At 33.8% G+C, this 13,658-nt stretch overlaps 1 protein-coding gene across 1 annotated transcript in view; it reads left to right on the top strand.

Annotated features, from left to right (window-relative positions):
- The window catches only part of LOC129219937 (cell adhesion molecule Dscam2-like), a 40,056-nt gene extending 26,707 nt beyond the window's left edge, over positions 1-13,349 (top strand). The window contains exons 12-14 of the mRNA XM_054854253.1: positions 2,354-2,539; positions 11,572-11,712; positions 13,114-13,349. Coding sequence (XP_054710228.1) covers positions 2,354-2,539; positions 11,572-11,712; positions 13,114-13,349 — 563 coding nt within the window. The remainder of the gene's footprint in view (positions 1-2,353; positions 2,540-11,571; positions 11,713-13,113) is intronic.
- The last annotated feature ends 309 nt before the right edge of the window (positions 13,350-13,658 follow it).

The raw sequence follows: 13,658 nt of genomic DNA, 5'->3' as shown, positions 1-13,658 counted from the left end.
ATATGTCTAGATTATCATACCAGTGCTCGTCTTGGTTTTTTCGGCCAAACATATTTACTTCTTCAAATTGTTCTTGACATATATTTGACCTTAACTTACAAATGGATTGTGTACTAAAGATGTGCAGTGAGAAGCTCTTACAAACATCTTATATAAATGCATCAAATTGTTCAACTATAATACATACCCCTGCATTGCCACAAGTTCAATTTAATGAAATTGGACGGGTCCTATCTTTACGAGCTCAATTCAAGTTCACTTCAAAGCAGAAACAGCATTTATAAGAACAATTTATGATTAGTGAATATACCGGGAAAAAACAACATCCAAGTCAAGTTGCACACTTAATGAGAAATGCAGTTCATAACGGGAAAAAACTGTTCGCTACTTCAGAGTATTGTACTATGAACCAAATCCCATCCCTTTTTTCTCGATGGAAGAAAAAAAAAACGATGGCATTCTCAAATACATCAAATGAGAATATTGAAGAAAGCGAACATTCAGAATCTGAAATAGAACTTGAGGATTACATAGACCAAAACGAAAAAAACATTAAGAATCAAATCAACCAGTTACAGAAAGACGGTCATCTCTTATTGAAAACTGGTAATTTTGTAGTACTAAAGCATGGGAAAAGATGGTATCCCGGAAAAATAGTAGGAGTTGACTATTTGCAAGTTAAGGTCAAATGCATGTCAAGAACAATTCGAATAAATAAATTTGTTTGGCCGAAAAAACAAGACGAGCATTGGTATGATAATCTAGACATATTATGCACAATAGATCCGCCTGTACCTATATCAAAAGGGGCATTTTCTATTCAAGAAAAAGATGCTCTTAGGCCCAAAGTTGTTTATGTTAAAAGGTACACTTCTTTGTATTAAATTAAAAATAAATATCTTCAAAAAAACTATCTGGGTGTGAAAAGAATAAATAAATAAATATAAAAAAAAATAATTTGAATTTTGACAGCTTGAATTCAAATTATATTTTTCGCAATCACGAGTGTGTGTATGTAGGCGTGTGTGTTTGTGTGTGGGAGGTATGTGTGTTGTGTGTAGGGGTATGTGTGTTGTGTGTAGGGGTATGTGTGTTGTGTGTAGGAGTATGTGTATGTGTGTGTAGGCATGTGTGTGCAGGCATAAGTGTGTGAGTAGTTGTGTGTATGATGTGTGTGTATGTGGGGGTTATGTTTCTGTGCGTGTAGGCATATGTGTTTGTGTATGTGTGCAGGCATGAATGTGTGGGTAGTTGTTTGTATGAGTGTGTGTATGTGTTTGTGTGTGTGTGTGTGTGTGCATGTGTAGGTGTCGGTATGTGTTTGTGTGTGTGTATGTGGTGTGTGTGTGTGTAGGTGTATGTGTGTGTATGTGTTTGTGTGTATATGTGTGTGCGTGTGTGTGTGTGTATGTGTAGTTGTGTATGTATGCGCGTATGTGTAGGACATGGATGCAACCTGGAGACGGTTTTCGCTATAGGAGCAGCATCGTGAGGAGCCGGTCGACGGTGATGGTGCAGAGGGTGGTGGTGAGAAAATAAAATCAAAGAACATCAAAACAGTCAAATGAGAACAAAAAGCAATCGTGGTTGCTCAAAAAAAAAAAAAAAAAAAAAAAAAAAAAACCGCCATAACGTACTAACTTTGGATGATTATATTTCCAAAAATAATAGGAGTGACACCGATTTTTTTGTGTGCAAATGTTAGACAAACATGTTGGTTATCAAACTTATTTAGTATCAGATCTCTGCTATGAGGGCGACAGTTGTAGTTAGATTTTAAATATTTGGGTGTTTGTGAAATTTATCAATTAAAAGTTCCAATATCTTCTGGCGCCTTTATAGTGACACCGATTTTATTACATATTTTTGATGTATGTAAGTGTGGCAAAAATTCATTTTCGGTCATTTTTAAACGGAGTTTGTGCGCGTTGCCCTTGTAGTGTCATCGATTTGACAGCTGTAGCAGTATCTAACAAGACCATATAACAATATGCAATTAAAAAATTCATATCATTATAAGGACGCTTCAAGCAACAAGCACATAAAAAACTGCAAATTTGAAAAACCAGCAAAAATGTGCCATGCCCCCTTAACTAAAAAAATTATTTTCTCAAAAACGGTAAGTCAGACAAAGCTCAAATTTCGGATTTACATTACATTCATGATAAGAAACAACATATGTGAAAATAATGAAAATTAAAAATGTCAACAATCACAAATGCCTTAAACTGTCTGATTCTTACTGACAGTGGCTCTTAACTATTTAAAATTATTAACGGTGTCAAAAATTGTTTGATGTTCAAGCTAAAGGAAACTTCATTGATGCGCAACATTTGACATATTTTCTTTATAGAATATATACTGCATATTCGCGAGGGAAGCGGACATTGGTTAAAGATCCCACTCAACCCTCACAGGACGGAGTACAAAGTAGGTGGACTGCTGGCCGGTGGGCAGTACAGGCTGTATGTAACCGCCAGAAACGGATACGGCGACAGCGGCCCATCTGAAGTAGTAACGTTCCACACCGAATACGAAAGTAAGTTTGTTCGAAAGGAAATTCAGTTTTTCTTTTGTAATGAGGGTGGCGCAGAGGAGATGGGAGGGGGTTGAAAACACCCCCAAAGCTATTCGTTTTGGCAAAAATGCAAATTCGAAAACAGTAGTTTATGCATATGAAAGGGCAGTTTGGATCAAAAAACACCTTTCAAAAGGTATTTTCTTTTATCAAAAAACCACCTCCAGAAGGTATTTTTGATCGAAAAAAAAAAAAAAAAAAAAAACAACAACCTCGAAAAGGTATTTTTCATTAACACTCCCCTCCAGAAGGTATATTTTTTAATCAAAATCCCCCTCCAGAAAGTATTTCTGGCTGTGCTAGTGAATGAGGCGCATTATTGTTCTTTAATTTTTATTATTCTTTTTCAAGCAAAAGTTTAATCGCAGGATAAAGTTAACCTTTTCCCTGCTGTCAAGCATCAGTTTCTATATGTGTGGTTTTAATTCATTCTCAATTTTACTTCTAAACTCTCATCGAAAGAACCATTTTAATGAGGTTGAAAGTCATGGAAATGAGTCTTCGAACGTTTTAATTAAAGTCAAGAACGGATTGACTTGGTTTTTAAGGGGTAGGGGTGGAGGGATATTTTACTGAAATGTTAACACATAAACCGTAGTGTCTAGGTTGGAAGGGAATTCCATGCTAGGAAACTGTGGCTCCGATGATGTTTTTGGTAATGATAAAAATTTTTGAAAACAAAAGTTTTTTTTCTTGAAAGTGGGTAATAATGATCTTTTTTTGGGGTCAAAATTTTTTTGTATAAAAAAGGGGGTTTTGGGAGAGGGTCTTTCTAGTCTTGCAATACGTGTTGCAGTATGGTTTTCAATTTTTCTTTATTTTCAAAAGAAAAAGAAAAACGCGTATCCAATCTTAAAACTTTTTTACCATAAATTTGACTTATATTTCAGTTTGCTAAAACAATGCATAATACGGTTAGTTCCTTTGTTCATTGCAGCTTTTAAAATTAAAACAATAAATTGCAAATAAATTTCGAGGTTTTCAGCTCATAACTCATTGTTCAATATGCTAAAATAAAGTGACACTGGACGCTTTTAGGGCATCCTTGATTGAAAAACCAGCCGGATTCTTCTTATACTAGTAAAAGGTTATGGTTGGTCAAGCAAAAAAATTGATTCTCCTCAATCGATCTAAAGAGATTTAGCCAACTCGAGTCGGCTCAATGAAAAGTCGTAGGCGGTCAAGAAGCCAAAAATACATACGTTATGAATTGATAACATCTTGTAAGGCAGCGGTTCCCAACCTTTTTAGTTGCGCGGCCCACTAATTTTGTAGAAAACGCCATTGAGACCCAGTAACTGCTATATATTTCTTGCACAGCCATTTTTAGGGGGGGGGGGGAGGAGAGGCGTTTGTCCATATGTGTCCTTAAATGTAAATAATATACCGTAACTAGGATTGAAATTGTGTTGAAAACAAGAGTTCTGGAGATATCAATCCCCTTCCCCCCCATGCTTCATCACTGGTCTGATGTAAATATATTGTACAAGAACAATTTTCAAAACAATTTTTAAGAAAGAAAATAACTTCATTGCATTCACTTAGCTGGCATAGCTCTAAGAAAAGTCAAAGAGAAGTCCTTAAAGCTTCATGGGATTTTTGACGTTGTTTTTCTTCTATGAGGAAGTTGGGAAGTTGAAATCTGAATTGAAAGTGGATAGTTTTAGTCTCAAATAACTCGCAACATTCAATGCAGTTCTATGTCTTTTTTTTTTTAATGCAATGGAAACTCTCATTTAAATAGGTAAGTTATCGAAAAGCCCCCCAAATGTCTCAATTTACTGATTAGTCATTTCAGTTCAACAAAGGAGGAGCATTTTTAACTTGAAGCTTGAAACTAATACTAGTTTCTTTGGCAATTTTCTTTAAAATAGTTTCTGATTCATTAGATTTTACCTTCAATAAGGGAAAAAATTCCTTAGAAACATGAAAAATCTTTCATATAGATATATTAGATATATATTCTGTTATAAGAAAAATGGAAAATTTCCCTATTGGCTCCAAGCCAGGGAGAGATTTTTAGTGACGGTACTTCCAATAAGTGAATTTTCTCAAAAAACGGAAATTAAAACGCCAAGATTTATCTTGGTTCAGATTCTAGACCAGTGTTCAAGGCTCACTTGTGGGCCGCGGACCATGGGTTGGAAAAGGCTGTTGTAAGGACTTGTTGGTAATTTAAGTTCCATAACGGAAATTTGAAGCTATCTTTGATTGGGTTAAGATGATGAGTCGTGACCCATATAATACTCTCTTTGGGACTACGTTTATAGTTACATTGCTCGACTATGACTTTCAATGACGCTGGGCAAAAACTACTTTGGTGTGCTCCCCCCCCCCACTTCACTTAGACTATGTAGAAGTAATAAAATATTTTGATATTATCGTATTCCTGCTCCTAGCATAAGTTTGGCAATGCGCAATATCGCAATGTACGTATATTATACAGGGTGTTCCGTTTTAACCTGCAAGACCTTTATTTTCGCAACCGTTAGTCCTAGATGTATACTTCCAATTGCAAAAATGTTCAAAATCAGATGCAGAGTTAAGATATTGAAAGTTTGAAGCAAAAATAAAAATTAGTCAAAAAATGCAAAATTTAACTTTTTATGCGGGCCCCAGGTCCCCTAACTTATGTTTAGGGAAATATTCTCCATTGAAAACTATTATTGACAGAAAAATCTTGACAGTTGTGCGACCAAAACTCACGGAGATATTATTCCAGTTCAAAATTTTAAGGGACCGTACGGAAGATGAGATTGGAACTTATCGCCCTTTCAGGAGAATGACAGGTCGTCAAAGTAAGAAAAACAAGTGTATTTATAACAGGAAATATCCAACGTTGTTTAGCACAAATGCACAGATTTCAGAATACACGTGTTTCGGGGTTTCAAGGAATCTTTGATCTCATATTTTTTCTCCGTTGCGTTGTAGGTGGGTTGCGTTTTTTTTTTTTCTGACTTTACGTTTCCATTTCATGTTTTATTTTGTACTTGTTTAACTTTTTGTTGTTTTCCAACTTCTTTCTGTTTTCCTGAATTATGTTTATTCTTTCTTTCGCTAAATGTGGCAGTTGAGTCGTAGTAAAATTTTTTCGGACATAAATTTATTGCTAATTTATTAATAAGCGGTTCATTTTGACAGCAACATTCATTTTATGGGTCTTTTTACTGATATTAATTGCTTAACGGTTTTCTCTGGGGGGGGGGGGGAATCATGCAATAAATCTTGACTTTGAGTTCCGTTTTGTCTTGTTTTGATTTTGTTATTGCTTATTTTGATATTTAAACTGTCTGCTGTCCATTTTCATTGCTTTTACTGGGTGTTTTTACATCTAGAAGCTCACACCTTTGAATTGAAAAAGGGGTTCCTTGAAACCCCGAAACACGTGTATTCTGAAATCTGTGCATTTGTGCTAAACAACGTTGGATATTTCCTGTTATTCCTCGGCTCAAAGGTATTTATTTATTGCTTAAGTGTATTTATATTTTTTCTTGCTAGTATTCAAAAATAAATGGAAATGTTATGCTGTGATACGCTAAAACACATTACAAAACATCGAACAATTTGAAAAACCACACTCGATTAACTCATATAATTTTAAACACTTGATAAGCAATATATTTCCCCCCAAAAGGTGTTATTGAGGGCAAGTGAAAAGTAGTGTAAGTCACAAAACGGTGCGTTTCATATATCGGTGAATATTGGTCGTACTTATTTCAAATTTTTTTGTGTTGGAATTATTTTTTAATTAAGGACTTAGAGTCCGTATAAAAGCGTGGGATGCTGTCTATTTACATTTTTGCTTGGACAACAAATGGAAGAAATTCAAGACAACTGATAAGACGCCCCCCTCGCTATTTTGTATTAAATTAAAATTAGGTGATTGGTCAACTACTATCATCCAAAGATTATTTTTCACTTTTTAGTTCATTTTGCTACGAAAGCGTGTTTTTTTAGTTTTTTAAACTATTATTTTATTTTTCTGCTTTTTAGTCTTATGTTGGAGAATTATCAAGCGACGAAGTTATTTATAAAACGAGTGCGAGGTAATATCATAAAGTTAAGACAAGGGCACCCCGATGGGAAGCTACTGTGAGTCATCGATGTATGTTTGCAGAAATCATATTTATATTACTTTGAAAATTTGAGATGCATTTGAATAAAAGTTTTGTTCAACAATGGTCTGATCAGCAATGAATTTCCAATTGAAGGCTCACCTAAATTTTGGCATGAAATTAGTTAAAAATAATTATATTTCATGTTCTAATTACCTTGGAACATTGGAACAAATTTTGCCTGATGCAGAAAAATTAAAGGTTTTTGTAGATATTTTTAAATAATTTTTGCGAGCATTTTTTGATGTATTTTTAAAAATTTTTCCTTTTTCACATTGTTGGATTTATGCCAAAATATTGATTAAAATTGGAGGAAACTAACAATTAAAAGGGTTAATTAATTAATTTGATTATAGAATATTGCATTGTCATCGGGTCTGAGATCGCGTGCCAAATTTCAAAAGAATCCGATCACAGGAAGTGGGCGAAATTTGAGCTGCAAGATTCCATTACAAGATACATACATACATACATACATACATACATACATACATACATACATACTTACAGGTGAAGCTAATAAAAGCGTGTAATTGGGGACTTAAAGTCCGTATAAAAAGTTAATTTTTGTATTTTTTGACTTTTTTACATTTTTACTTCAAACTTTCAGTATCTTAACTCTGCATCTGATTTTGAACATTTTTGCAGTTGGAAGTATACATCTACGACTAACGGTTGCGAAAATAAAGGTTTTGCAGGTTAAAACGGAACACCCTGTGTATTATAAGTAGTAGGTAGTGCAAGAAGTGGTAAATATGATAAATAATGCACTACAATGTGTCGGCAAATTTTGCCTGGTTGCAATAAGACGTAAAAATCAAAAGTTTTTATTGTATAACTTTCAAATGTAATAATACTGTAAATTTAATGTTAAGCTTAAAAAGACTGGCGAAAGAGATTATAATTTTTAGACTCCCCCCCCACTACATTTAATACTATTTTACATTTTAGTATAGTCCGACATAAGATTGGAGTCTTGGCTCAAAGTTTTATCTCTAAATTCATCAAGAAGTTTGTAAAGAACTGAAGTCAAAACATTGAAACTTTCTTTCCAATCACTATTAATAATTCAACTTAGAGTAGAAGTGATTGACATGTAAGAGGTGGGGTTGACACTCTGCAGATCAATTACACACTTATTGTCAACTAAGGTTTGTTCTACATTTGCGACGTCTATTGTTCATAAATAGCTCACTAATACGATACGAGCTTAGAATTATGCATGTATAAATAGACTAAACTTCCTCCCTTATTACTGTACACATTGTTAACTCACCTTAATCTTTATTAACAGATTCGACGTGTCTTTTCAAATTTTACGGATGAAACATTAAATGCTGGTTCTATTACTATTTTTAAAGACAGTAGCACTGATTTTAAATATTTTAAACATTTGAAAACTACGGCTGAAATATAAAATGCTGGTTCTATTACTATTTTGAAAGACAGTAGCACTGGTTTTAAATATTTTAAACATTTGAAAAACTACGGCTGAAATATAAAATGCTGGTTCTATTACTATTTTTAAAGATAGTAGCACTGATTTTAAATATTTTAAATATTTGAAAAGTTACGGCTGAAATATAAAATGCTGGTTCTATTACTATTTTTAAAGACAGTAGCACTGGTTTTAAATATTTTAAACATTTGAAAAGCTACGGTTGAAATATAAAATGCTGGTTCTATTACTATTTTTAAAGACAGTAGCACTGGTTTTAAATATTTTAAACATTTGAAAAGCTACGGCTGAAATATAAAATGCTGGTTCTATTACTATTTTTAAAGACAGTAGCACTGATTTTAAATATTTTAAACATTTGAAAAACTACGGCTGAAATATAAAATGCTGGTTCTATTACTATTTTTAAAGACAGTAGCAATGATTTGAAATATTTTAACCATTTGAAAAGCTATTAAGAGGGTCTCATTAGAATATTATTTTATCTTCTCACTAATGGCGTGACTTCTACTGTTAAATTAAAACCGATGATGCTGATTTTTAACGATTCATCAAGTAACTATAACAACGAAATTATAAAAAGTAGAACAGTTAATCTATCATTCATCTGTTCTACTTCGTTTGCTTATTCTGCTGAGTGGAATACATACTATGTGGGTGTAAAAGTGAAAAAAAGTGAACAGCAAAATTAACCTGCATTAAATTTAAAAACATCTTCTTTGTTATGTCTAAACGTTCAAGTTAGAACTTATTAAAGAGTTATATCATTAGAATGGAGTTAATTATTATTAAATGTCAAAGTCGAATGAAGAAATGATGATTTTTTTCCATAATAGATAATTAACCCATTAAACGCTACATTTCTTTCGTGTTCCCGGTTAATGTTGCATGAAGTGCCTTCTAATGATCTTAAGTAGATGAAGTGACCTTGAATATAAAAATTCTTAAATCTATTCATGTAATTGTCACCTATGAGAGTTGCTTCCATCGGACAATCGCAATGAAATTATTAGAGCGATGCAAAAGAATGTAATCTCACGCGACTTGTTGCATCAAGCCATCACTCCATTCATTGATATAACTCTGAACAAAGAAATAGCAAAAAATTGCCAGTTTTTTTATAATATATTTACTGCTTGTTCTTCAGTTCACAACTATTCGAATTGATTACAATACTTCATAAATCTGCAAATAGCTTTAGTACAAGAAGTTGTATTACTTTTTTCTATTCTGTCACCATTGCCACTCAACGTATAATTTATACTGAAGTAAAATTTCGCATCTTTGGACAGATTTTTTTTTTAGATTTAAAGCAAACAGATGAAATGAAAAAAAAGGCATTTTCAGTCACAGCAGCATACTAAAAGATTACAAATTAGGAATAATGACTTGTCAGTTTACTTGCCCATTAATTTAAATCCTACAAAAAAAAAATTTCTGTCATTTTTTTTCTTCAAACATTTAATTGAAAAATTACATTAAGCATAGTTTTGAACCACAACAAACTAAACAAACTAAATCACCTTAATGGAATTTCTATTATGTATTGTGTTGATATTTGTATTTAGAATTAAACATATTCCAAAGATTGGAAGAAAAAATTTACTACAAAAATGATCACATAAATTTAATAAACAAAGATTTTGAGAGGTTTTAGGTCAAAAGACGTGTGAAAAATGAATGCTTAACAACATAGCATCAAGTCAAAAATCACAAATTCTTTTTATCACTGTATTTTGTGATGAAAATAAAAGGTGAAAACAGTAAATTTTTGAATGAAATCCAAATTGTTTGAGCTTGTAAAACTCAAAGTTGTAAGATGGGAAATATTAATCAAAAATTGTCCACATGAAAGAACGAATTTGAAATGAACTTTTATTTCATCTTGCAAGCTGTTCGAGTGTTAGATAAAACTTCTACGATTAGAAATAGCATATTTGCCAGCAATCATTACGCATCTGCACTTTTGCCCTGAGTTGAACCGAGATTTTGGTGAAACTAGAAGTTTGTACTAGACGTTAAATCCCGGTTATCACAAATTTGCCATTTCAACTGCGCTTGCGTGCGGACTTAGCTTTTTGGGCTTTCGGTTTTAAGATTTCGTGTTGCTTGTTTATATTTAGGCTGAGCTAGGGTCCCAACGAATTAATGAATGCGATTAGAATATTTTCACAGCGATTTCGTGACATATTATATGAAACTACGGATATGAATAACTGATAATCTTTGTAATGTAAAGAGAAAAATGACACTTCAGTATTTTATGGTTTGGAAATATTTATTTAACATAAACGTAAACCACGTTATGTACTTCAAAAATGATTGGAATATGAGTACAGAAGTCCGTCTTTTGCGAATATTTTACGTTAGGCGTAAACAGCTTAGTATTATACATTTTTATTTAGGTTGAGGGTTCGGCTTTGTATTAGAAGTGATGCTGCAATTCCAGTACGCTCTTCTGAGGTAAAAATTTGTCTCTGAAAAGGGACAGAAAAATCAGACACCGAATCCATTAATAATTAAGACGCAAAACTCAATCTTTACCGAGGCCTAAAAACTAAATCAGAGAACGCTTTGTGATTTTTAATTTTTATCTGCTGCCATCTCATATTTGTTAACGAATTTGAAATGTTTGCAATTAATTTTAGCAAAATTTTTGAAATCAGCTAAGTCCGCGCGCAAGCGCAGCAAAATCGCAAATGGCAGCAAATTTGTGACAACTGGGATTTAACGTCGAGTGAAGTTTGTTGTTGGCAATCATTTTAATGGAACCAGGAAAATCGTATATTCTTGAAGGAAAGTCCATCAGCCAATTGGAATCTTTGTGAAACGATGAGGCCTTCATTTTTTACAGTGTAACTTATTGAAAATTTTTGTGTTTTGAGAAACCATTCTACATTGTAACACCGAAAACTACAATATTAGAAAATGTCTACGAGATTGGAATTCCACAAAAGTTTCTATTATCGATACAGCTTCTTCTGATGTATTGTTGACATGACAACGTTAACGGATAAGAAGCTGTATAGTTATTAGAAACCTTCATGAGTACGCAGTTTCCTAGACGCTTCTAATAGTACTGCATTTTTTTTTTATTGTGTACTGTATGTTTTAAGGCTTAATTTTATTCATTTTTTTAAGACAAATAACAATCTACTGAATGAAAACTAAATAAACTGACTGCACGAAATAAGTAGAAAGTTTTAAAACTTCTATAGTTGAGGCGAACCTGACCTAGCAGCCTCGTAATGCTGTGATTAGGGCCTGCTTAGCCTTTACAATGCTGCCAAGTTTAGTTTGCCTTAACTATAGACGTAAATCCGTTTGTCTTGAAAATTTTTCGTCACCATTGAAATATATTTACATTAAAAAAGCATTGTTGTTATTAGGTACTGGTGGCTCTATGTTCCAATACGAAGAAGAAGATCTGGCTGTTCCGTTTTATCAGAAGCTGTCATTCATCATTCCTGTTGCAGTTTCCATGACAACGATCCTTGTAGTTCCAGTTGCCGCTTGCTGCTGCTTGCGGAAACTGAATAGTCTCCAAGCCCCCAGAACAGGTACGGTATCCAGAAACTCTTTCCGAGGACTTTTCTGAAGTTTTATCACGTTTCCACTGTTATAGCGGAAGTAGGTTTAAAACCTTTCCATGAAAAGTTCTCCTCATTTGCCATAGTAGTAGTAATTTTGAAATAAAGTGCACACAGGCTCGATATTAGTATAAAATGGAAGCGCCAGTCATAAATATGTAATGGAATGATAGAGTTTTCGATTTTTTTTTATTTCAGTTTTATGTGATAGAAGTGATTAAACCATCATAGTTTGAAGTCAAACTAAAAGTACAGCAAGCCTTCGTTGTGTCTAGCTGATTCGGATTTTTTTAAAAAAAAAAGGTACTATCGCCAAGGTTATTGAAATTTCCGAATAATTCTCTCTTTTTTGTTAAAAAAAAAAGTTAATGAAACTACATATTACTAGTTTCTAGTTGCTACTGAAACATAAAAGGAACCGATAACACAGGTGTTGACAAAAGAAGCAACCGGGTGGGGAATGATACTAACAATTTCACTCTCTACTTTTTCTCGTTTAGTCGCCACGTGGCGAGTGGAGTAAGCAATTTTTAAAACTTTTGCATGATGGGAAAAGCAAAACCGACATTTTGCGCATTGTGCCATAAGACTCAGTAGGTAGCAGACAGTACCACTGACTACCATGCAATAACAATGCTTGTAAAACTTGTTAACTTTCTACTTGCTTTGTTTGCCATCCAATAACCTAATAGGTACAGTTGAAGGCTTTGATGGCAATGTCCTGAACTCAAACCTCATTAAAGACGTGTAATTGGTCCTCTCATCAAGTCTTGTCCTAGTGTCATGAAAACCACATTAATTGAGGAAATCCTTTCCAGATCATACAACAGAGATATAGATTTATAACGTTTCGTCTTGTTTTTCTCTGCAAGGAGCTCTTTTGGACCCATTTCTGTGGTCCCCCACGTGGGGTCAATACCTAGGGTGTCACATTCGCTTCAATTTGTAACTTCTCCAGCAATCTGTGGGGTACTTGTGTTCGCCCTGTTCAACCAAACTGAAAATTAGGGTTTAATTTTATAACTTCGCCATTGGTGAGTTTGAGTTTTACAGTCGTCTAACGTCTAAAGGTCAAAGTAGTGTTATGTGGAATCGGACAGTCTTTAACTATTAAAATAACCTAAATAACGTAATGGTGACAGGTGCACGCTCAATCTTTCGAGGTTATGAAGTCCTTCCTCGAAGTTCCAATTCAAATTTAACATAACTGGTTGCTGGATCAAGAGAATCTTGGTTTGGCTCAAATATTGAGCCGTCTCACTCAACTGGTAAACTACTTCTACAATAGACGCGGAGGAACTTGGGACATCAAGTAATCATAATCTGCTCATATTCTTTTGTATAACCTATTCATATCTTCGTTTGTTTCAGAAGGTGTGGAGTCCAGAGGTTTTACGTTCACGGGGCCCGGCGATTGCAGCAACCAGGGTTCTGCGCCCCATCGGCCCCGCTCCCTTCCCCCACAGCCATCTTCTTCCACGGCCCATGACACTGGCCACTATTCCACCTTACAGAACTATGGAAGCGTCATTCCTGCTTCTGACCCTAGGTTCAGTCAGTTCATACTGGACAATAAGTTGGCACAACAGGTCGTCAGCCTGCCGTAAGTTGGTTTTTAGAAGTATTAATTTTTCAGATACCTTACTGGAAAATTTAAAGTTTGTTAAACAAAAGATTATATTGGTAAATAATTTTTAAGCTTCAGAAAAGAAAATATGCAGTTTTTCAAAAAATCATTTCAAATATATTGTAGCAAATAACTGTGATGATGAAACAAATAATTTTGCATTTTTCCGTAGACGCAAAATTCAATATTTTATATTTTGAAATAGTAAACTATGTGAGTTTTTTTCTTTTTGTCTTTTAATGAATTTTGAAGATTTCTAATACGCTTTTCTTTTTAAACGTCAAACCCG

Source organism: Uloborus diversus, chromosome 4, assembly GCF_026930045.1.
Source record: "Uloborus diversus isolate 005 chromosome 4, Udiv.v.3.1, whole genome shotgun sequence".
NCBI lineage: Eukaryota > Metazoa > Arthropoda > Arachnida > Araneae > Uloboridae > Uloborus > Uloborus diversus.
This window is presented reverse-complemented; position numbering and strand designations above follow the sequence as displayed.